General features: G+C 47.2%; 1 protein-coding gene across 2 annotated transcripts in view; it reads left to right on the forward strand.

The window, feature by feature from the left end:
• The first annotated feature begins 6,643 nt into the window (after positions 1-6,643).
• The window catches only part of LOC147110456 (uncharacterized), a 208,104-nt gene continuing 188,804 nt past the window's right edge, over positions 6,644-25,943 (forward strand). For both annotated transcript variants that reach the window (XM_086002261.1, XM_086002262.1), the window contains exons 1-2: positions 6,644-7,252; positions 8,538-8,621. In XM_086002261.1, the coding sequence (XP_085858387.1) occupies positions 6,764-7,252; positions 8,538-8,621 (573 nt within the window). In that variant the 5' untranslated portion in view covers positions 6,644-6,763. The remainder of the gene's footprint in view (positions 7,253-8,537; positions 8,622-25,943) is intronic.

Consider the following 25,943-nt stretch of genomic DNA (forward strand, 5'->3'; position numbering starts at 1 on the left):
GGGCAAATACAAAGCTGTCTGAGATGAGTTTGGAGTGCATGTACGTAAATGCACGGAGCGTGGTAAATAAGATTGGTGAGCTGCAGGCACAAGTCGCCACATGGGACTATGATATAGTTGCAATAACAGAGACCTGGCTCCAAGAGTGGGAGGAATGGAAACTTAATATTCCAGGCTACAAGGTATTCAGGAAAGATAGGAGGTAGGTGGGGGGGGCAGTATTAATCAAAAAAACTATTATAGCACTGCAGAGGAATGATGTAGTTGAGGGGCAAAGACGGAGTCTATTTGGTTAGAATTAAGTAACAATGGAGGAGCAATTACGTTACTGGGTGTATACTATTGGCCACCAAATCGTGGGAAGGAGATAGAAGAACAAATTTTCGGGCAAATTACAGAAAAAAGCAAGAACTACAGTGTAGTGATAATGGGGGACTTGTGAGAAACGGGTAAATCTCCATTTCAGAGTCTCTCTACTAACTAACTGGACTAAATGAAATAAGTATTATTAGTTATAGTCTTAAGTTTGTATTGTTTGTATTATGTAACGGATGTGCAATGCACAATCATGCTTTAAAACTAGTGTAATATGCCATTTTAAAATGGAAGAAATGTAGGTGTTGGGCCTATTTGACTAACATTCTTGACCAACTTTTTAAAAGTGTTTCTAGCAAACTTATTAATAAAAACAGACAGCTTGCCTGTGGGAACAGAACTAGCAAGGTCATGTGTGACTGCCACTGTTTTGGAAGGTTATGATATCTGCAGGGAATTAAAAACATAGGCAAACAACAAGGACACCATATCGCTACCTATGGAGACATGTTCCCTTTGTGTTGCCATAACTACCCCAGATATGAGTCTTGATGGTCAAAAACAGATGATGTCAGGGTGTCATGAGATGAGAATCTGACAGGGGCAGACGGGATCATTAGGTACGTGGCATCCCTGTAATTAGACGGGGGGGGGGGTTTCAGGTGTAAGTCAATGATTGGGTTAACTGGTTCCTATGGGCTTTGCTGGGAAGAAGAAGCATAAGAAAGGGGTCTTGCAGACTCTTAGGTTGTAGAGGCATTCAGCAAGAAGCTTGGGACCATCCACCAGACCAGCTGAGGAGGGATTTGGGTTGGTGGGGGACCCACACTGTCACACCGGGCAGACGAGTGAGCATAGACGCCAGGGCTGACGGGGGTTGACCCGTGGGGATCGCGTCATCTACCCAAGGCATAAAAGGTAATATAAATCTTGATTACGCCTTGTTTAACTACAACTCAGATGTTGTAATGTATCAAGTTTCACTTACACTGAATAAAATATAATTACTGTCACCAATACGGGTCAAGTTGAATCTTTTGAAACTTAGGAGTGAAAGGGCAAAGAGGGAGAGGAATTCCTGAAATGTGTACAAGAGAACTTTCTTGAGCATTATATTTCCAGCCAAATGGGGAAGGAAGCAGTGCTGGATCTATTTCAGGGGAATGAAGTGGGAAAAATAGAGCATGTTTCAGTGGGAGAGCATTTGGGGAACAGTGATCATAGTATCATCAGGTTCAGAATAGTTGTGGAAAGGATAAGGTATAATCAAGCATAAAAATACTTAACTGGAGGAGTTGAAAAGGGATCTGGCCCTGGTGGATTGGAATCAAAAATTGGTAGGCAATGCAGTTACTGAACAATGCGGGGCCTTCAAAGAGCAGATGGTTTGGGTACAGAGTAGGTACACTCCTAATGAGGTGGGAAAGAAGGGCATCCAAAGCTAGAGCTCCCTGGATAACTGAATATATAGAGGTTAAAATGAGACAGAAAAAGAAGGCTTACGATAATTGTAAGGTTCATAATACAGTACAAACATAAAAGATAGGAGCAGGAGTAGGCCATTCGGCCCCTCGAGCCTGCTCCGCCATTTAATGAGATCATGGCTGATCATCCAAATTCAGTACCCTGTCCCTGCTTTCTCCCCATATCCCTTGATCCCTTTAGCCTTAAGAAATATATCTAACTCCTTCTTGAATATATTTAATGAATTGGCCTCAACTGCCTTGTGTGGTAGAGAATTCCACAGGTTCACCACTCTCTGGGTGAAGAAATTCCTCCTCATCTCAGTCCTAAATGGCTTACCCCTTATCCTTAGACTGTGACCCCTGGTTCTGGACTCCCCTGCCATCGGGAACATCCTTCCTGCATCTAGTCTGTCTAGTCCTGTTAGAATTTTATAAGTTTCAATGAGATCCCCTCTCATTCTTCTAAACTCCAGCGAATATAAGCCCAATTGACCCAATCTCTCCTCATACGTCATTCTTGCCATCCCAGGTATCAGTCTGGTGAATCTTCGCTGCACTCCCTCCATGGCAAGAACATCCTTCCTCAGATAAGGTGACCAAAACTGCACACAATACTCAAGGTGTGGTCTCACCAAGGCCCTGTACAACTGCAGCAAGACATCCTTGCTCCTGTACTCGAATCCTCTCGCTACGAAGGCCAACATACCATTTGCCTTCTTAACTGCCTGCTGCACCTGCATGCTTACCTTCAGAGAACCAAGCTGAATATAGAAAGTACAGAGGAGATCTAAAAAAGAGAATAAGAGGGGCAAAGAGTGAGTAGGAGAATAGATTAGCAGCTAACATAAAAGGGAACACAAAAGTCTTTTATGAACACATAAATAGTAAAAGGGTAGTCAAAGGAAGGGTGGTGCCAATTAGGGACTAAAAAGGAGATCTTCTTGTGGAGGCAGAGGGCATGACTGAGATATTAAATGAGTACTTTGCATGTGGTCTTCACTAGAAAAGAGGATGCTACCAATGAGCAGTAAAGGAGGAGGCAGTAGTGATATTGGATAGGATAAAAATAAAGAGGAGGTACTTAAAAGGTTGGCTGTCCTCAAAGTAGAAAAGTCACCTGGTCTGGATGGGATATATCCTAAATTACTGAGGGAAGTAAGGGTGGAAATTGTGGAGGCTCTAGCCACAATCTTCCAATCCTCCTTGGATATAGGGGTGGTGCCAGAGGACTGGAGGATTGCAAATGTTACACCCCTGTTTACAAAAAGTGAGAGGGATAAACCCAGCAACTACAGGCTGGTCAGCCTAATGTCAGTTGGTGGGGGAACTTTTAAAGACAATTATCTGGGACAAAATTAATTAGCATTTAGAAAAGTATGGGTTAACAAATGAAAGTCAACACGGATTTGTTAAAGGCAAATCACGTTTGACTAACTTGATCAAGTTCTTTGATGAAGTAATGGAGAGGGTTGATGAGGGTAGTGCAGTTGATGTTGTGTATATGGACTTTCAAAAGGCATTTGACAAAGTACCACATAATAGACTTATTAGCAAAATTAAAGCCCGTGGGATTAAAGGGACAGTGGCAGCATGTATACAAAATTGGCTAAGTGACAGAAAGCAGAAAGTAGTGGTGAATGGTTGTTTTTCCAGACAGGTTGTATTAGGACCACTCCTCTTTTTAATACATATTAATGTCCTGGACTTGGGTATAAAGGGCATAATTTCAAAGTTTGCAGATGATACAAAACTCGGAAACAATAAGGCAGACAGTAACAGACTTCAGGATAACATAGACTGGTGAAATAGGCAGACACATGGCAGATGAAATTTAATGCAGAGAAGTGTGAAATGATACATTTTGGTAGGAAGAATGAGGAGAGGCCATAGCAACTAAATGGTACAATTTTAAAGAGGGTGCAGGAACAAAGAAACCTGGGGATGTATGTAGACAAATCTTTGAAGGTGGCAGAACAAGTTGATAAGGCTGTTTAAAAAAATAGCATATGGGATCCTTGGCTTTATCAATGGAAGAATGGAGTACAAAAGCAAGGAAGTTATGCTAAACCTTTATAAAACGCTGGCTAAGCCTCAAAATAACAACAGAAAATGCTGGAAAAACTCAGCAGGTCAGGCAACACCCGTGGAGGGAAATTTGAGTTGACGTTTCGGGTCGAACCCTTCTTCAAAACTGGAAAGAAAAGATAGATCGGAGGCAGGGCTGCGATCGGACAAAAGAATAAAAGAAACAAAAGAAGTAAAAGAGACAATAAAAGGTATTAGAAGCTAGACGAGATGGTAATAGGCTGAGATTGGGTGTAAAGTCTACTGGCAGGGCAAGAGATAGCTGCCAGGTGTGAGAGAGAAACAAAAGGAAAGGGGGGGGGGGGGAAAGGAGTGGAAAAATTACAAGAAAAAATGAAATAGGGGCCGAGGTTATGATCTGAAATTGTTGAACTCGATATTGAGTCTGGAAGGCTGCAGAGTGCCTAATCGGAAGATGAGGTGCTGTTCCTCGAGTTTACGTTGAGCTTCCGTGGAACAATACAAGAGGCCAAGGACGGTGAGGTCCGAGTGGGAATGGAGCGGTGAATTAAAATGACAGGCGACCGGAAGCTTGGGGTCACCCTTACGGACTGAACGGAGGTGTTCCGCAAAGCGGTCACCCAATCTGCGTTTGGTCTCCCCAATGTAGAGGAGACCGCATCGTGAGCAGCGAATACAGTATACTAGATTGCGAGAAGTACAAGTAAATCGCTGTTTCACCTGGAAGGGGTGTTTGGGACCCTGGACAGTGGGAAGGGGGGAGGTATAGGGGCAGGTGTTACATCTCCTCCGCTTGCACGGGAAGGTGCCAGGCGAAGGGGAAGGGCTGTTTGGGGTGATAGAGGAGTGGACTAGGGTGTCTCGGAGGGAGCGGTCCCTGCGGAATGCTGAAAGGGGAGGGGAAGATACGTTTGGTGGCGGGATCACTTTGGAGGTAACGGAAATGCCGGTCGCAGCCCTGCCTCCGATATATCTTCTTTTCTTTCCAGTTTTGAAGAAGGGTTCGACCCGAAACGTCAACTCAAATTTCTCTCCACGGATGTTGCCTGACCTGCTGAGTTTTTCCAGCATTTTCTGTTGTTATTTTGGATTTCCAACATCCGCAGTATTTTGCTATCGTACTGGTTAAGCCTCAGCTGGAGTACTGTCTCCAATTCTGGGCACCACACTTTAGGAAGGATGTGAAGGCTTGGAAAGGTTGCAGAAGAGATTTACTAGAATTGTACCAGTGATGAGGGACTTCAGTTATGTGGATAGACTGGAGTAGTTCGGGTTGTTTTCATTAGAGCAGAGAAGAACAAAAGATTTGATAGAGGTGTTCAAAATCATGAATGGGTTTGATAGAGTAAATAAAGAGAAACTGTTTTCAGTGGCAGAAGGGTCGGTAACCAGAGGACACAGATTGAAGGTGATTACAGCAAGTTGTTGTGATCTGGAATGTATTACCTGAAAGGGTGGTGGAAGCAGATTTAATGCAATATTCAAAAGAGAATTGGATAAATACTTGAAAGGAAAAAAAATATAGATCTATGGGGAAAGAGCAGGGGAGTGGGACTAATTGGATAGCTCTACCAAAGAGCAAGCACAGGCACAATGGGCCGAATGGCCTCCTTCTGTGCAGCATCATTCTCTGATTCAATGATTCTATAATGTTTACTTGCACAATAAGATGCACCAGATCTGTCCCTGCTCTCCATCCAGAACACAGCTAGATACTGCTTGCTCTTTGCCATGACATGCCCTATTGGAGCTGCTCATTATTGGCTTGCTTTCTTCCGCTGGCCTAGGGCGGTTATTCCGATTGGTCAAGCAGACCACAATGACAGCCCCCCTCTCCATGCAATGTTGCTGGTGCTGACGTCGATAGTTTTCACCTATGTTACAAAGCATTTTACCAGATAACCAAGAAGCAGGAATCAAAGAATTACAGCACATACACTGATCAAAAAAAATGACACTTTGCTTTTCCTCTTAACATTTTGCCAGCAAACACACAAAAAGGTTAAAGTACACATGCATACACTGTGTAAATATGAATATTGAGATCACATGCCCAATGATAGTGCCTATTATTAATTTTTTATATACTAATCAAAAATGAAATTAGCCACGTTTGGCTAGTGGTTAATGTATTGGACAACACTGCACTAGATGAAGCTCCATAAGCTGCAGATTCCTGTACCTATAAGCAGAACCATACAAATGTATAACACATTCGTCCCAATCATGTCTGTGTCGGCTCTTTAGTAGTAGATTCTGAAACTGATCCCAGTTTGTCTGTCTGTCTACAGCATTTCTAATGCATTGTGGAAAATTTGCTTGGTCCTTACTTTCCTTGGACAAAACCATGGAGATCCACTAGTAAAATAAAGAATACATACCAGGGACTAGTTGGATACAGTACTGATCCAATGGAAGGACATTAAACAAAATACAAGGCGACTCATTAGATATGAAATGTATCCAATGGAATAATGAGTTTACTTGTCAGTCAAATACTGTATGCAACGAACCCCAGTGTGTTTCCTGTTTAAAGCACTGTAAAAAAAAACCTGTAGGAATGCAACACACACACACAAAAAAAAATCGCTTCACTCTTGAGTGTTACTGGCAGAACAATCCATCTCATGGCATAACGCTACAGCAGCAACGCCACGAAGCCACAACGCCAGCTCGTTGCAACCCAGGTGACACAGGGCCAGCCCGAATAAAGGCGTTTCCATGCCGCAGCCTGGGTATCTTAGCAACTGTGGTGTAGCGGGCCGGGCGTTGATTGGTGGGCCGGTCAATGGGCGGCGATGCCACGCGAAGAGCTGAGTGATGCTCCATTGCTCGCCTGGTGCCAGCGGCACGATCTGGTTTGCACTTTGTGGTAGCATTAAAAAAAAAAGCCAAGAGAGACATATATGTATCATTAGAAACGCAAAAACAAAAATATGGCACACACTTTTACCTTATCCGAGCTGGTCAACTTAGCCATCGGCACCCCCGAGGTGGGTGTGTGTAACTTCAACGCGCTCCACGCTCTGCTGCATGGCATGTTGGAGCATCTGCAGATTGGAGACGCGCAGAAGACGGTGGGAGAGACGGAGCATGAGTTCATCCAACCCCAGAGCACCGAGGGCGCCACCCCTGCGGCCCTTGTCTCCGCCTCCGCCGAAGCCACTGCGGCCAGGGTCGGGGAGAGTGGGACGTCGACCTCGCTCTTCCACCAGCTGGAGGACAAGGTCACGAAGCTGCAAAAGGCCATGGAAGCGCTGAGCCAGTTGCCCAGCGTTCCAGAACTCATGGCCCGCAGCCAAGCGGAGTCACCGACTCGCAAGTTCTCCTCACCCTCCTCCAGCGGTTCGGGGCCAGTCAAAGACATGTGGCAGTTCATACAAGTCCGGAAGAAGGTGGAAGCAAACGAAGAAGGAGTCCATAAGGTTAGGAGATTGGTTTTCAGCTTGGATTGGTTGCTCATACTATTTCTAAAGAAAATATAAAAGACTCTTAACATTCTGTCCACATGGTTAAAAGTCTTGCACCTACAGCATTTCACACCTTTCAAAGACCTCCAAAAGCATCATGCATATATGTAGGGTTAAAAAAATCATGATTGGCTGAATATTCAATCAAATATCTGACAAAATTTGAATTAATAAAAAACAATTTGAAGGGGAAGGGAGGGTGCATCTCCCATTGAGAGGAATTTTAACCCCAAAAAACAGGCGGGTTTGGGTCGGGTGGGAGGTTAAAGAGTTAAAAACTGAATCCCGACCCCAACCCACCTCCAATAGGCTAACTTCCCATTTTAATGGCCGGGGGGGCGGGCAGCCAACCCGCTGCCAGGAGGTAGGTTGTTCATTTAAATATGATATAATATAAGGTTGCCTGCCCCATGCTGATCCACCATTCCAAATTTAACTCTGGCTGGTCGGGTTTCCCAGGCCTCGGGAAAGCCGCCAGCTAAAGTAAGGCGAGGATTATTGGATCCAGGAAGTAAGTGCCTTTCCACTTACCTGCTGCATCCAGCGTCCCTGCCTCACCACCCACCCCCCAACTCGGCGATTGGACAGCCCGCCGAGGCTTCTGATCCTCTTCCCCTCCCTCCCCCTCCTGCCGAGGCATCCAATCCTGTCCCCTCTCCCCTGCACCCACCCCCCCACAACCCGGCGATTGGACAGCCCGCCAAGGTGTCTGAACCTCTTCCCCTCCCCCTCCTGCCGAGGCATCCAATTCTGCCGCCCCCTCCCCCCACCACCCAGCTGAGGCCTCCAATTCCCCCCCCCCGCCGCTGAGGCCTCTGATCTCTTCCCCCCACCCCCACCGCCCCCCCCGCCAAGACCTCTGATTTCCACCCTACTGAGGCCTCCCATCTCCCTTTCCCCCCACCCCCCGAGGCCGCCCATCCCCAACCCCCGAGGCCTACAATCTCCTTCCTCCCTTCCCCCACTTCTCAAGGCCTCCCATCTCCCTTCCCGCCTCCTATTCCACCCCCCCCCGCAACGAGGCCTCCCATTTCTCCCTCCACCCCCACCCCTGGAGGCCTCACGCTGCTATGCTCAGGACTGCACTCCTTCAAGCTGTCGTCACTCTCACTGGCATTCAGTGCTGAATACCGGTTATTCCAGCAAGCAGTATTCTGATTACAAAGATGATCTGAACAGCTGCTGTACTATGTTTATCTGCAAGCAAAGTAATCACATTTATATATGTGCTTTTTTTCAGGCTATGTCAACATTACAGGAATTGATGAATGCAATTAATAACTTGACTAATGCCAATGATGTGCTGAGGAAGGAGCTTGACAAAGTAAGTTAATAGTAATCCTAAGTATTTAAAGAGTAGACACTTTACTAATTGTGAATAATCTTCATATTTCCCCCCTTACTGTCAATATGAAAGCACTCCATTTCTTTTATAGTACTCTTCTAATGTCTATGAAAATATCGTAACTTTTATACATTTGTTACCTGTCAAAAATAGGTTGGCCTGATAGCGACTCAGAAATTCTGGTCACATTCACTCCTGAACTGCTATATCGACATGATTTATGGGAAAGGTCTACTCCACCCTGGACTAGCTTAATTCATGTCAGTGGATCCGCCAAGACGCCAACAATGACAATGCATTTATATTGCACTTTTAATGAAGCAAAATATTCCACGGCAAACATAAAAAAGGAAAAGAGAGACAGGGATAGAGAACAGACACTGAGCAGCAGTAGAAGAATTAGGAGAGGTGACTGAAGGCAGGGTGAAAGAGACGCTTTCAAAATTGGACAGAGAAATAGCAAGGTAGAAATGTTTATCGACAGGGTTAGGATCAAGGGCCTTGATATTAGCCCCTCTCCCCCCTGCAAATCACCCCCTCCCCCCACATCACCACCCGCTCCCCCGCACATCACCCGCTCCCCCCGCACATCACCCCCTCCCCGCACATCACCCCCTCCCCCCACATCACCCCCGCCCCCCACATCACCCCCTCCCCGCACATCACCCCCTCCCCGCACATCACCCCCGCCCCCCACATCACCCCCTCCTCCCCACATCACCCCCGCCCCCCACATCACCCCCTCCCCGCACATCACCCCCTCCCCGCACATCACCCCCTCCCCGCACATCACCCCCGCCCCCCACATCACCCCCTCCCCGCACATCACCCCCTCCCCGCACATCACCCGCTCCCCCCGCACATCACCCCCTCCCCGCACATCACCCCCTCCCCCCACATCACCCCCGCCCCCCACATCACCCCCTCCCCGCACATCACCCCCGCCCCCCACATCACCCCCTCCTCCCCAAATCACCCCCGCCCCCCACATCACCCCCTCCCCACACATCACACCCTCCCCCCACCCCACATTGCACCCTCTGCCCCCCCCCACATCATGGCCTCTTCTCTCCTTCCTACATTGGGTCCTCGCCCAACCCCACCCACATTGCGCCTCCAGCTCCCCCTTCTCCACATCATGGCCTCTCAACTAGGACTTTGAATTCAATATACTGGGGGACAGCATACTGGAGGTTAGTGAGTAAAGAAGTAACAGGTGAGTGGGACTTGGTATGGGATTCGATGCCTGCAGTCTGTACACATAACTGATAGTGGTAGAGGGCGAAAAACCTGAAACAATAGGTTTCTGCCCAAAAAAAAACAATATTTTGATATATATATACTTTTTCCACAATATTTTACCAAGTAAAACGTAGTTTGAACAAAAAGTACATTTTCCCCTTTAAGTTACTAAATTACAATGTGAAATTTAACCTATAAGTTTCACCTAGCCCCAATAAACTGTTCGCATATTTGAAATCTTTTGCTTAACTTTGTGCTGCAATGAAAGTGGTGAGTGAGAAAACTGGTGACATTGAGTGATAACAATAAAGAACCTGGATCCATTTTGTAAGTTAGAATAAAGTTCACGTCAGTTTATTTTGTCTTTTCTAAGATAACCTTTGACTTAAGAAAACTACAAGGCACTTGGCCTGAGTATTAAACAAGGCTTTAATCAACTGTTTCACAACATGGAGGTCAAGTTGTCCTTCACTAGTTACTGTTTACAAAATGTCCTGAGCAAGCTGAGCCCGTGCCTGATTATTAATACTCTCCCTGGACAGCGCCACCAGCAGGCCGCCCAGTATTATTTCATAAGTAATTTCTACATGAATGGCAAGATTCATGTCATTCTTCCCGCCTGAAAGATTGGAAGTCCGGCGGCTTCTTTCTACCGAATTCATCGGACTAAGAATAGACGCAGTCGTTTGGATCTTCGTCGGTGGCCGGAAGGCACGTCTCCTTGGACCGTGTTTTGGTCCCTGGGTCACTTAGTTCATACCAGCGGGCTGGCAGAGTCCGTGTCGCCTTGATCGACCTGAGGGGGACTGGGGAGATCGTGGCTCCGGGTGCGTTTGGATTTCTGTTGCTAGCCGGAAGGCACGTCTCCTCGGACCGTGTTTTGGTCCCTGGGTCGCTTAGTTCGTACCGGCGGGCTGGCAGAGTCTGTGTCGCCTTGATCGACCTGAGGGGGACTGGGGAGATCATGGCTCCGGGTGCGGGTCCCCTCAGGCGCAAAGCTGGCTTCACCCTGCCCAGTAGTCAGTGACTGACCGGCGTCCTGGCTTCGGGTGGCCATCCCGTGGGGAGCGCTCTGTTCCCCGGGTTGATCCAGCGGAATAGCTGGTAAATCCCTTGACGCCCCAGGTAGGGCGTCATCCTCAGAGGAGCGCAGGGTATCGGCATCATTAATACGGATCCCACCATCGGTTGGGCAGGGAGCCAGATCCCGAAGTGACACTGCGGATTCCCGGCCATCAGAGTACCGCACCTATGCGTACGTGGGATTGATATCCGTCGATGAGGGGATCACTCTTAGAGGATCGGACGAATCTTCGGAGCAGCAGGGGGCCAGGAGCTGCTAACCATGATGGTAGGGACATCCCATGAGTGGAGCGACGCTGGAACCCAAAGAATCGTTCGTGAGGAGTAGCGTTGGCGGATGTAGAAAGAAGAGACCTGATGGAATGCAATGAGTCAGGGAGCATAGTTCCCCACTGCTGGTCTGATAGGTTGTGTGACCTCAGTGCAAGACGAACAGCATTCCAAATGATAGCGTTGTATCTCTCAACTTCTCCGTTTCCAATAGGATGATACAGTGTTGTTCTACTTGTGGCGATTCCCCCGTTAGGAAAGATAACTTTTGAGTTCGCTTGACATGAAGGAAGGACCCCGATCAGAGTGGATGAAATTGGCCGTACCGCAAAGGGAAAAGACCTGATCGAGGCATTTGATCACTGTGGAAGTAAGCATATTGGGACAGGGGAAAGCAAAGGGAAAGCGTGAATATTCGTCCACCATAGTAAGCAAGTAGGTGTTTCGCGTTGAGGAAGGCAGTGGCCCTTTAAAGTCAATGCTGAGTCGCTGCATATGTTGTGTAGCGTGTATGAGCGAGCCATCCGACGGACGGAAGAATTGCGGTTTTAATTCCGCGCAAATTCTACAAGTGGAGCATGTTCTTCTCACGTCTTCCGTAGAAAATGGGAGATTTTTAGATCGCACAAAGTGTAACATACGAGTAACGCCAGGATGGCATAAGTCAGTATGAAGATCCGCAAGAGTCGAAGTTGACATGGAAGAGCAGAATGCACGCATGAAGGTATCCGGGGCCACATTCTCTTTGCCGGGTCGATAATGTATGGTGTAGCCAAAGGCGGCCAATTCCATCCTCCAGAGCTGTATTTTGTTATTCTTGATCTTAGTGCGTTTCCGGTTATCCAGCATAAAGGCCACGGAGCGCTGAAATGGCGACGAGTGAGAAAATGACTCCATTTACGTACTGCTTCGATGATAGCCGTAGCCTCCTTCTCGACAGGAGGATAATGGAGCTCGCTACCCTGCAAAGTTCTGGACAGAAATGCAACGGGCCGACCACCTTGATTCAAGGTAGCCGAGATCGCCACCTCCGATGCATCGCACTCGACCACGAAAGGGAGATTTTCATTGATGGAACGAAGCGTGGCTTTTTCCAGTTGTTGCTTGAGGAGGTTGAAAGCCAAAAGAGCCGTGCCTCCAACGGAAATGACTTTGCGTGAAGCAGGGGCTGGATCTTGTCGGAAAATTGGAGTATCCACTTCGCATAATAGGCGAACATGCCGAGGGCCCGATGAAGAGAGCCGAGATTCGTAGGAGGAGGGAGCTCCGGAAGCACACAAAGTCGCTCTGGATCCGGTTTGATGACATCATTGCCCACCCAGTAGCCAAGGATGTTGACTGATGGTACTGATTTCACAGATTTGGACTCATTTAAACATAGAAGATAAGGTTAAGTTGCGACGACGGAGAACATCAAGAAATTTCTGGAGGTTGGCATCATGCTCCTTCTGGTCATGACCAGCAATGGTGATATCCAGATATGGAAAAGTGTCCATTAAGTTCTCCTGTTTGACTAGGCTATCCATTGCCCGTTGGAAGACGACCACCCCATTGGTGACCCCAAATGGAAGGCGACAAAACTGGTAAAGCCGACCATTGGCCTCAAAGGCCGTATACTTTTTGTCAGAGTCCTTTAACGGTACTTGATGGTATACGCTCTTTAAGTCAAAAGTTGAAAATACCTTGTAGTTGGCAAGGTTATGACCATGTCATCGATGCGTGGTAGTGGGTAGGCATCCAGGTTGGTATACTGGTTAATAGTTTACGAGTAATCGATGCAAAGATGTTTTTTGTGTTGCTTCAGAGGATTTTTAACAACGTCGACTTGAGCCCACCAGGTAGATGAACATGGCTCAATGATACCGTCAGCTAGAAGGCGAGAGATCTCTGCCTCGATAAAGGATAGATCATCTTGGCTGAAACATCGTGATTTAGTGACTATGGGCTTACATCGGGGGGGAAAGATTGGCAAACAAGGAGGGCTCGTCGAGCGAAGCCGCCAATAGCGCACAAAACAGTACTTTGGAAATAGTAAGCTCTGGCTTTGACCCTCCAAACTCGAAAGTGAGTCTTTTGTTTTGTTTCTGGAAATCCTGTCCCAGGAGCACATCACTGCATAGGTTTTTGAGCACCCCGAGCTGGGTGGAGAAATAAGTGCGGCCATTGAGAATAAGGTCAACAAGACAAAAGCCGGAAGAGTTGGTGGTCAGTGTCGGCACAGCCATTGCAATTTCCCTGTCCGAGGGGTAAATACGCAGTTTTAACTTACTGACAGCCTGCTCACTGATGAAGCTGTCAGAGCTGCATGAGTCGATTAGTGCACTCAAAATGTGTCCATTTACCAAAACCTTCATGGCTGCATGGGACAGGCTTTGGGGAAAATCAGCTGTGATGGGAGGAGGAGCAGTTTTACCCTTGATAGCTGTAACCTTAGTAGTGGCTCTTGGGGGAGGAGCACTTTTATAGATAGCAGCTATAACCTTGTAAGTGGCTCTTGGGGGAGGAGCAATTTTATAGATAGCAGCTGCAAAACTAACAGGGGCTCTTGACCGGTATACCTTAGAAAAGTGACCTTTCTTACTGCAATGATTACAGATTGCATTACGAGCAGGACAAAATTTCCTATAGTGGAATGCACCTCCACAGAAGAAATACTTCCTTCCAGATTGCCAAGATGCCGCTAGGGCAGGGTAGTCATCAGTGAGGGCTTCTAGGGTAGGGTCGTCATCAGCTAGGATAGAGTCGTCATCAGTGAGGGCTTCCGCCCGAGGCCCATTGGAGGAGTTACCAAAAGTGATAGCAGCAGTCCGGGCACGCGGTAAAAGATAGGCATCTGCATTTTTTTTTGCTAAGTCCAGTGAACATGCCTGGTCATAGGCAGCTTGTAACTTGAGGATGTTATTCTCCAACAGACGCTGGCGTATGAAGGGAGACACAATTCCATTAATAAAAGAATCACGAATTAACTCCTCCTGGTACTGCTCAGCTGAGACAGCTTTGAGATTACAATCCTTGCTGAGCCAGCGAAGCTTTTAAAGGAATTCATCAAGTGATACCCCGGGTTGTTGTCGAGTTGTGGCCAGTAGATGCTGAGCAAAAATTTCATTTGGGGCCTTAACATATATTTGCTGTAGTATTTGGATAGCGGAGTCATAGTCTACACAGTCTTCGATATAGTCAAACACATGAGGGGATACATAATGGGCAAGTATCTCTAACTTATCAGGAACATTCTCACCACACACCCTGAGGAAGTTGCTGAAGGTACGATACCAGTGTTTCCATACCTTAGCAGTTGTAGGTGAATTCAGGTCCAGGTCAAGACGGGCGGGTCGGAGTAGTTTCTCCATGATGGATCGATTACTACCTCTGGTTCCCTTCTACCGTTTGAGTCGTAGCCATCTGTTCTCAAAACCATTCAGAGCGTGGAGCAGGTTCAGTTGATTAAATTGACGTAAGAAAACTACTAGGCACTTGGTCTGAGTATTAAACAAGGCTTTAATCAACTGTTTTACAACATGGAGATCTTGTTGTGTCTTTCACTAGTTCCTGTTTACAAAATGTCCTGAGCAAGCTGGGCCCGTGCCCGAGTATTATTTCATAAGTCATTTCTACATGGATGGCAAGATTCATGTCAACCTTAATCACTGTTCAGTTTCTAGACAAATTCATTGCCATATCAGTATTGAAAATTTGGTACAGGTAGACCTGGAAAGGTACACGTGGACCGATTTTTAACTCCATGCCAGTTTTCGGCAGGTGAGTAGCGATGTTAGTTGGAAACTCATTCCCTACTTCATAAATGTGGTCCAGGGTATTTAAAAAAGAAAAAAAAAATGGCGGCACGCACGGACGCAGCGGCTTTGTCTCTCCCGAGACTGAGCGTTTTCACCCTCCTTCTGAGTCTCTTCTGGACTCTGCTGATATGGGAATTGAGGGCAGACCTACTGTACAGCCGGCAGACGCTCCTCGACATCGGGGCCGACTGCGTGCGGCTCACACTCGGCGACATCGATCTGCCTCCCGACATCGCCCGACCCCTGGGACCAGCGTGGCATCCTTCCCCAGCCGGAAGTCGGCGCAGACCGCGCAGGGAACGCAAGCAGAAGCGGGGTAAGAGGGCCGGTATCCAAAACAGGCTGAAGAGGGCCCCACACAAACCCTCCCTCCCAAGTATTTTCCTGGCCAACGTCAGGTCACTAGAAAACAAAATGGATGAGATCAAACTTGATCTCTCCTCACAGAAAAGGACAAAGGAATGCTGCGCCATGATCTTCACACAGACCTGGTTGAACAACGGCATCCCTGACACCACCATACAACTAGAAGGACGCACGGTCTTCCGCGCCGACAGAACTGCAGACTCCGGTAAGAGCAAGGGAGGCGGTTTGTGCATTTACACTAACAATACCTGGTGCACTAACACGGACATAATCGATAGATCCTGCTCGGCTGATTTGGAATTCCTCATGGTAAGGTGCAGACTCTTCTACCTGCCTCGGGAATTCACGGCTGTTATCATCACTGCGGTCTACATCCCACTACACGCTAATGCCAAACTAGCACTGAAGGACCTCTACAGGGCCATCAGCGAACAACAAACTGCGCACCCAGATGGAGCTTTTATCGTCGCGGGGGACTTCAATCACATAAACCTAAAAACTGTACTACCGAAATTCCACCAGAATGTTTCCTGCCCCACAAGAGGGGAGAACACACTGGATCAAGTCTACACGAGCATTGTAGACGCTTATAAGGCCATTCCCTGCCCCCACCTTGGGAAGTCTGACCACCTCTCCCTGTTTCTAGCCCCGGCATACAAACCGCTCATCAAAAGAGTGAGAACATCAGTGATATCAGTGAAAGTATGGCCAGAGGGGGCAGTCTCGGAGCTTCAGGATTGCTTCGAACGCACTGATTGGGGCATGTTTGCCCCATAATGATATCGAGGAATACGCATCCACAGTGCTATTCTACATTAACAGTTGCGTCGAGGTCGTCACGACCCATAAAAATATCAGGACATACCCCAACCAGAAACCCTGGATGAACGGAGAGGTCCGCTCGCTGTTGAAAGCACGCGACGCAGCATTTAAATCTGGCGACGCGGTGGCTTACAGTGCAGCTAGGACCAACCTAAAAAAGGGTATCAGGACTGCCAAAAGGAAACAGACACTGCGGATAGAGGATCATTTCCACAACAACTCGGACCCCCGGCGCATGTGGCAAGGCATCCAGTCCATCACTGACTACAAGGGCAAAAACACCAGCCCCCCGGTTAGCGATGCCTCCCTTCCGGAGGAGCTTAACAACTTCTACGCTCGCTTCGACAGGGACAACAGGGAGCCGGCTACCAAAGCCTTGCCACCCCCGGAAGACCAGGTGCTCACTCTGTCGACCTCCGACGTAAGGGGTGTCCTACGCGGAGTGAACACACGAAAGGCTGCTGGACCGGATAGCATCCCTGGACGGGTACTCAAGGAATGTGCTGATCAGCTGGCTGATGGCTTCACCGCCATCTTCAATCTGTCATTGGCCAAGGCAGTAGTCCCTACATGCTTCAAGACTGCTACCATTATTCCTGTGCCAAAACAAATGGCTGTGACGTGCCTGAACGACTATCGACCTGTCGCACTCACACCCATCATAATGAAGTGTTTCGAGAGACTGGTCCTGGCTCACATCAAAGCCAGTGTTCCCGCCTCTCTTGACCAACACCAGTTTGCCTATCGTGCAAACAAATCAACGGAGGATGCAATCACAACTGCTCTACACTCGGCACTGAATCACTTAGATGGTAAAGAGACCTACATCAGAATGCTGTTCATAGACTACAGCTCAGCATTCAACACTATCGTCCCCAACAAGCTGGCCACCAAACTCCAAACTCTTGGCCTAAACACTTCCCTCTGCAACTGGACCCTGGACTTCCTAACAAACAGACCCCAGTCTGTCAAATTAGGTAACCACACCTCCCCCCCCCCCCCGACCCTGAACACGGGGGCCCCACGAGGATGTGTGCTGAGCCCCCTCCTCTACTCCCTCTTCACCCACGACTGTGTGGCTGTTCATGGTTCCAACACCACCATCAAGTTTGCGGATGATACCACGGTAGTAGGCCAGATCACCAACAACGATGAGTCAGCCTACAGGGAGGAGGTCCAGCATCTCGTGAAGTGGTGCGCCGATAACAACCTGGCCCTTAACATCAAGAAAACCAAAGAAATCATTGTGGACTTCAGGAAGTCCAAAGGCGGGAGTCACACCCCCATCCACATCAATGGGGCTGTGGTGGAAAGGGTGGACAGCTTTAAGTTCTTCGGAGTCCACATCACGGAAGACCTCTCCTGGTCCCTCAATACCTCCTCTCTGGTGAAAAAGGCCCAGCAGCGCCTATATTTCCTAAGGAGGCTGAAGGGATGTAACCTGTCACCCCTGATCCTCTCTAACTTTTACCACTGCACAATAGAGAGCATCCTGACAAACTGTATCACAGTATGGTATGGCAGCTGTAGCTACTATGACCGGAAAGCCCTGCAGCGGGTAGTCAAAACTGCCCAACGCATTACCAGCACCCGGCTACCGACCATAGAGCACATATACCAGAAATGCTGTTTACGGAGGTCACGGTCCATCATCAAAGACCCTACCCACCCCAGCCACAGTCTGTTCGCCCTCCTGCCATCTGGGAGACGCTACAGATGCATTCGCACCCGTACGACCAGATTTAGGAACAGCTTCTTTCCCAGGGCTGTCATCCTACTGAACTCCACAAATAAACTCTAAAGCCTGCACATCTGCCAATGCACTTTATTATGGTTATGTTTATGTTAATGTATTACAAGCCAAATGTATGTTGAATGTTTAAATGTCTTAATCTAAATGTACACTCTCGGGAGCCGCAAGCCTACATTTCGTTGTACTGCACTTGTGCACTAACAATGACAATTAAAAGTTGATTTTGATTTGATTGTGGCACTTGTCGATACCCCCAACGAGCAGCAACCCCAACTGGCCCATCATACGCTCTTACCAACCTTACCACCCAGTCAATCAAATCAAATCAAATCAAATCAAATCAACTTTTATTGTCATTGTTAGTGCACTTGTGAATAAGGCCCTTGCCATCCATGACCTTATCATGGATTATTGCATTGATATCATGGACTGGATGAAAAATTGACTCACCTATGATAACACCTTGCCCTTTACCGAAGCCTCCCTCCCTGGCTATACCTAACACCACCTGCCCCATCCAAACTCTGTTGCCTGTATCCTAACTCGCACCAAGTCCCATTCACCCATCACCCCTGTGTTCACTGACCTACATTGGTTCCTGGTCCAGCAACGCCTCAACTTTAAAATTCTTAGCCTTGTTTTCAAATCCATCTATGGCCTCGCCCCTCCCTATCTCTGTAACCTCCTCCAGCTTTACAACCGAGATCTCCGCGCTCCACCAATTCTGGCCTATTGCGCATCCCAAATTTTAATCGCACCACCATTGGCGGCTGGGCCTTCAGCTGCCTAGGCCCTAAGCTCTGGAATTTCCTCCCTCAACCTCGCCACCTCTCTACCTCTCCTCCTTTAAGACGCTTCTTTAACACCTACCTCTTTGACCAAGCTTTTGGTCATCTGTCCTAATATTTCCTGATGTGGCTCAGTGTCATATTTTTGTTAGCTAACACCCCTGTGAAGCACCTTGGGACGTTTGACTATGTTAAAGGCACTATATAAATGCAAGTTGTTGTCTGTCCCCTTACTCCTCTGGCACCTTCTCCTTTGAGCACCTCACCTTGTTCCACCCCTCTTGCTTCTCCTCGGCCTCTATTGTCCACCCAAGCCCCACTCCAGATTCTCACCAAGATATCCTCACTTCTTTCCACCATCAGCCTCTGCATTGAGTGACTTCTTATCCTCTGTGATTTCAACCTCTATCTGAACTCATCGCCCTCTCTCCTGAGTTCACTGCCCTCCTGAACCTCTCCCTCCACATAAACTTTCCTACCCATATTCACGGCCACTCCCTTGACCTTGCCATCTCACATGACCTATCTATTCCCATTGTCTCAATCGCAGACAAGGCCACCTCTATCACTTCCTTGTATCCCTCACCACTCATAATCCCATTCCAATCCCAACTTCTTCTACGTCTGACCTTGGATAAACTCTTCACCAAGTTGCTTACAATGGCACTTTCAAACTCCCAACTACCTTTTTTTTTCACAGGGTCGTCAGGACAGATGCTATCAGAAGTTCTCTTGTGACGGTCTACCTGGACATCACAGCCTGACCTCTTTCTCCTCCACTTTCAAATAGAGCTATTTCCTCAAACCAATGCCCATCGACCGCAGGACAACACATCCGCTCTCTTTGTCTGAACATGACTTTGCCAATAATCATCACCTTAGTGAATAAGTTCGCATGAAATGAGGGTTCCCATTCCTGTATGATTATATTTTCCAAGGGGGTGTTTTTAACTCTATACCCGCCTGGCAGAAACTGGGGCAGGTGGATAGTTAAGATGGGTCAGGTTACTTACTCACCAGAAAGCCACCTGGATAAGCCTGTGTCCAGTTTTAACTTGCTATTCTGAGCAGGCACCTGCATGAAACTGGAGGACCATTCTTTAAATATGCTAATCAGGGTCCAATAACATCAATTGGACCCTCCGGCATTTTAACTCGGGCTTGAGTGGTGAAGCCACTGCAGATTACCCGCTAGGCTGAAGCAAGTTAGAAGAGGATGTGAAGATGCCATAAAAGTAAGTTTCTTATTTATTGGCAGGCAGCCATGACTGTCTGATCTTTGCAAGGTCAGCAGACGCTTCTGGTGGACTGGTGGAATAGTAATGAGGCCCGGCGGTTATAATTATAGAATAGAATCATAAACATTTACGGCACAGAAGGGGGCCATTCAGCCCATCATGTCTGTGCCGGCCAAAGAAGAGCTATCCCGCCTAATCCCACTTTCCAGCTCTTGGTCCGTAGCCCTGTAGGTTACGGCACTTCAAGTGCATATCCAAGTACTTTTTAAATGCGCTGAGGGTCTCTGCCTCTACCACCCTTTCAGGCAGTGAGTTCCAGACCCCCACCACCCTCTGGGTGAAAGAAGCTCTCCTCAATTCCCCTCTAATCCTTTTACCAATTACTCTTAATCTATGCCCCCTGGTTATTGACCTCTCTGCTAGGGGAAATAGGTCCTTCCTATCTACTCCACCTAGACCCCTTATAATTTTAGACACCTCAATCAAGTCTCCCCTCAGCCTCCTCTGTTCCAAAGAAAACAACCCCAGCCTATCTAATCTTTCCTCATAGCTAAAATTCTCCAGTCCTGACAACATCCTCGTAAATCTCCTCTGTACCCTTTCTAGTGCAGTCACATCTTTCCTGTAATGTGGTGACCAGAACCGTACACAGTACTCTAGCTGAGGCCTAACTAGTGTGTTATGCAACAACAATTTGTATTTATATAGCGCCTTTAACGTAGTAAAACGCACCAAGGTGCTTCACAGGAGTGTTATATGACAAAAATTTGACACCGAGCCACATAAGAAAAATTAGGGCAGATGACCAAAAGCTTGGCCAAAGAGGTATGTTTCAAGGAGCGTCTTAAAGGAGGAAAGAGAGGTAGAGAGGCGGAGAGGTTTAGGGAGGGAATTCCAGAGCTTAGGACCTAGGCAGCTGAAGGCATGGCCACCAATGGTTGAGCGATTATAATCAGGGATGCTCAAGAGGGCAGGATTAGAGGAGTACAGATATGTCAGGTGGGATGTTTGGCTGGAGGAGATTACAGAGATAGGGAGGGGCGAGGCCATGGAGGAATTTGAAAACAAGGATGAGAATTTTGAAATTGAGGTGTTGCTTAACCGGGAACCAATGACGATTAGCGAGCACAGGGGTGATGGGTGAACGAGACTTGGTACGAGTTAGGACACGGGCAGCTGATTTTTGGATGACCTCAAGTTTACGTAGGGTAGAATGTGGGAGGCCAGCCAGGAGTGCGTTGGAATAGTCAAGTCTAGAGGTAACAAAGGCATGGATGAGGGTTTCAGCAGCAGATGAGCTGAGGCAAGGGCGGAGACGGGCGATATTACGGAGATGGAATAGGCGGTCTTTGTTATGCTGCGGATATGTGGTCGGAAGCTCATTTCAGGGTCACATATGACACCAAGGTTGCGAACAGTGTGGTTCAGCCTCAGACAGATGTTAGGGAGAGGAATGGAGTCAGTGGCTAGGGAACGGAGTTCGTGGTGGGGACTGAAAACAATGGCTTTGATCTTCCCAATATTTAATTAGAGAAAATTTCTGCTCATCCAGAACTGAATGTTGGACAAGCAGTCTGACAATTTAGACACCGTTGATGGGTCGAGAGAAGTGGTAGTGAGGTAGAGCTGGTGTCGTCAGTGTACATGTGGAAACTGACGCTGTGTTTTCGGCTGATGTCGCCAAAGGGCAACATGTAGATGAGAAATAGGAGGGGACCAAGTATAGATCCTTGCGGGACACCAGAGGGAATGATGCAGGAGTGGGAAGAGAAGCCATTGCAGGTGATTCTCTGGCTACAATTAGATAGATAAGAATGGAACCAGGCGAGTGAGTCCCACCCAGCTGGGCGACAGTGGAGAGGCGTTGGAGAAGGATGGAGTGGTCAACCGTGTCAAAGGCTGCAGACAAGTCAAGAAGGACAAGGAGGGGTAGTCTACCTTTGTCACAGTCACAAAGGATGTCATTTGTGACTTTGATGAGAGCCGTTTTAGTACTGTGGCAAGGACAGAAACCTGATTGGAGGGATTCAAACCTGGAATTTAGGGAATGATGGGCACAGATTTGGGAAGCGACAACATGTTCAAGGACTTTAGAAAGGAAAGGGAGGTTGGCGATGGGGCGGTAGTTTGCAAGGACGGAGGGGTCAAGGGTTGTTTTTTTGAGGAGAGGGGTGACGATGGCAGATTTGAGGGAGAGGGGGTCAGTACCTGAGGAGAGAGAACCTTTAACAATGTCAGCTAACATGGGAGCCAGAAAAGGAAGTTGGGTGGTCAGCAGTTTGGTGGGAATAGGGTCGAGGGAGCAGGAAGTGGGTCTCATGGACAAGAGGAGCGCAGAGAGGTCATGAGGGGAGATCGGAGAGAAACTGGAGAAAGATGTGAGTTCAGGGCTAGGGCAGCGGGGGAGCCTTAGAGGAAGTTTGGCCCGGTGGGCTAGGGGAAGGAAGGGAAGTGGCAGAGGCAGCTGAACAGATGGTCTCAATCTTAGAGACAAAGAAGTCCATGAGCTCCTCACACTTGTTGTCGGAGGTGAGGGTGGAGGAGACAGGGGAGAGGGGTTTAGGAAGATGGTTAACAGTGGAGAATAGAAGCCGGGGTTTATCTTTGCATTGCAGAATGATTCTGGAATAGTGAGCAATTTTGGCAGATGAGAGCAGGACCCGATGATGCTTTATGTGGTCCAGCCAGATCTGGTGTTGAATGGTTAAACCAGATAATGAAGCAGTCCATGCCCGCGTGCAGAAAGCCCCGGACGACATTCAGGCTTGGGCTGATAAGTGGCAGGTAACATTCATAGGATTACATAGCATATACAGCACAGAAACAGGCCATTCGGCCCAACCAGTCCATGCCGGCGTTTATGCTCCACTCGAGCCTCCTCCCGTCTTTCCTCATCTAAATCTATCAGCATAACCCTCTATTCCCTTTTCCCTCATAGCTTGTCCAGCCTCCCCTTAAATGCATCTATACTATTTGCTTCAACCACTCCCTGTGGTAGCGAGTTCCACATTCTCACCACTCTTTAGGTAAATAAGTTTCTTCTGAATTCCCTATTGGGTTTCCTGGTGACTATCTTATATTGATGGCCTCTAGTTATGCTCTTCCCCACAAGTGGAAACATTGGGGGAGAAATTCGGTATCACTCCGTTTGGGGTGCAATTATCGGCTGGGCGCAAAGTTTAGCGCCTGGCGCTAATTATCGCCTCCGACTGCAAACTTGGCTTCTATTGCCCCTGGAGGTGATTGGAGCACTAAATCAGGCACTACACACCTCTCTTAAGGCACTAACGCCAAGGAGCGAGGCGCTACCTCAGAGCGCTGGCGAAGCTCAGGTGATGTCAGTCAACAATGGAACACAGACACACTGGCGCCGGCCAGTTCTTAAAGGGGAGGGTCGATCTTGCTCTCCATCCACATCCTGCTCATTGCAGCCTTGAATCTCGGCCTAGAGAGACCTGTACATCAAATCTGCTGGAAAGAACAATGGAGAGGCCCAGGGAAAGAGCTCAGAGTGCAGCCCCCATAGTTTCTTCTAAATCGATGCAAGGAAGGTCAAATCAAAATGAAACTGCAAAGTGCTGCTCATTACCCAAAACTCCTTCACACAGCGTTGAATCTCTCCAGAAGTCTCTCTCTCTCTCAGAATGCGTGGTGCAAAAATGTCACCGACAAAAAAAGGCAGGGAGCGATCCCCCCCGTCCCTTCCCGACTGCAAAACGTTCCCCTCAACCTGTCGTTGCTAGCGGCAGGTGGTAAGGCAGGGGGCGCCACTCAATATCCGGTCCGGGGCGCTCGACTGACGGACGTCACGATCTGCGGGCGCAGGAGATCGTGGCGATAGTGTTTAGCGCCGCCACAAAATGTCCGGTCAATTTCGCGAGCGGTGCAAACATCGCCGCGCCCGGGCGCTAGTTGCTTTGCGCCCCATTACTAACGGGAGGCGCAAAGCAACCAAATTTTTCCCCCTTCTCTCTGTATCCACTCTATCAAAATTTTTCATAATTTTAAAGACCTCTATTAGGTCACCCCTCAGCCTTTTTTCAAGAGAAAAGAGACCCAGCCTGTTCATCCTTTCCTGATATGTATACCCTCGCATTTCTGGTGTCACCCTTGTAAACCTTCTCTGCACCCTCTCCAGTGCCTCTATATCCTTTTTATAATACGGCGACCAGAACTGTACGCAGTACTCTTAAGTGTGGTCTAACCAAGGTCCGATACAGGTTTAGCATAACTTCCCTACTTTTCAATTCTATCCCTCTAGAAATAAACCCTAGTGCTTGGTTTGCTTTTTTGTGGCCTTGCTAACCTGTGTTGCAACTTTTAGTGATTTGTACTCAGAGATCCCCTTGTTCCTCTACCCCACCTAGACTTGCATCCTCCAAGTGATAAGTGACCTCCCTATTCTTCCTAACAAAATGTAATACCTAACTTGTTGCAGTCCTCCTCAGTATTGACTATTCCCTCCAATTTGGTATCATCCGCAAATTTAGAAATTGTGTTTTTGATTCCAAAGTCTAAATCATTAATGTAAATTGTGAACAGCAGTGGTCCCTGCACTGAGCCTTGTGGAACACCACTACCCACCTTCTGCCACTGTGAATAGCTACCCTTTACTCCTACTCTCTGCTTTCTGTTCTGAAGCCAACCAGTAATCCATTCTGCTACTTGTCCCCTGACTCCGCATTCTCTGACCTTGTTCATCAGTCTATTATGGGGTACCTTATCGAAGGCTTTTTGAAAATCTAGATAAATTACATCTACTGCATCACCATTGTCTACTCTCTCTGTAACCTCTTCAAAAAATTCAATAAGGTTGGTTAAACAAGACTTTCCCTTTTGAAATCCATGCTGACTATTCATTTATATTTTTGGTTTCTAGATGTTCTTCTATTTTCTCCTTTAGTAGGGATTCCATTATTTTTCCTACCACCGATGTTAGGCTGACTGGTCTATAATTTCCTGGACATGTTCTATCCCCCTTCTTAAATATCGGTATTACGTTAACTATCCGCCAGTCCTCTGGCAATCCACCTTTTTCTAACGAATTATTAAATATGCATAGTAATGCCTCTGTTATCTCTTCCCTAGATTCTTTTAAAATGCGTGGATGCAATCCATCCAGACCAGGGTTTTTATCCGCTTTGAGTTTGATTAATTTATTTAATATATCCCCTTTTTTAATTTTAAATGTACTTATCTCATTACTAATCTCATCATCCAATGTCATGTCCACCTGTTCTATCTCCCTGGTAAATACTGAAGCAAAATAATTATTTAATATTTCTGCCATCTCTCTATCGTTGCCTGTGGTATTATCCTGACTATCCCTTAATGGCCCTATTCCCATCCCAAACTTCCTTTTTTTATTGATGTGCCGATAAAATATTTTACTATTTTGTTTTATGTTCCTTGATAATTTAATTTCATAGTTCCTCTTTAACTCACTAATTGTTTTTTTGACTTCTCTCCTAATCTCTTCATATTCTCTCTTATCATACACTCCCCTGCTGTCTATGTACTTAATATATGCCTCTTTCCTTAAACTCAATTGTTCCCTTACAGCTTTATTCATCCATGGAGCCTCATTAGTGTTTAGTTTGTTCTTGCCTTTTAGCGGAATATATTTTTCCTGCACTCTGTTGAACACCGTTTTAAATGTTTCCCATTGCTGTTCTACATCGTTGTTTGCCAATATTGTTGTACATTTTTTTCTCCACTCTCAGCCCCTCAAAATCAGATTTTCTCCCACCTATTAACCTGGTTTTCATCATACTTATGTCCTTCTCAATTATTATCATCTTAAAGCATATTACATTATGGTCACTACTGCTTATATGTTCCTCTACCTTTACCTTATCTGCTCTGATTCGTTCCCCATTACTAGATCAAATAGCGAATCCTCCCTTGTTGGACTTTTTATATATTGGGTTAGAAAGGAGTCC

The sequence above is a fragment of the Somniosus microcephalus genome, chromosome 11, assembly GCF_052327205.1.
Source record: "Somniosus microcephalus isolate GS21.2 chromosome 11, FLI_Smic_1.0, whole genome shotgun sequence".
NCBI classification, from domain to species: Eukaryota; Metazoa; Chordata; class Chondrichthyes; order Squaliformes; family Somniosidae; genus Somniosus; species Somniosus microcephalus.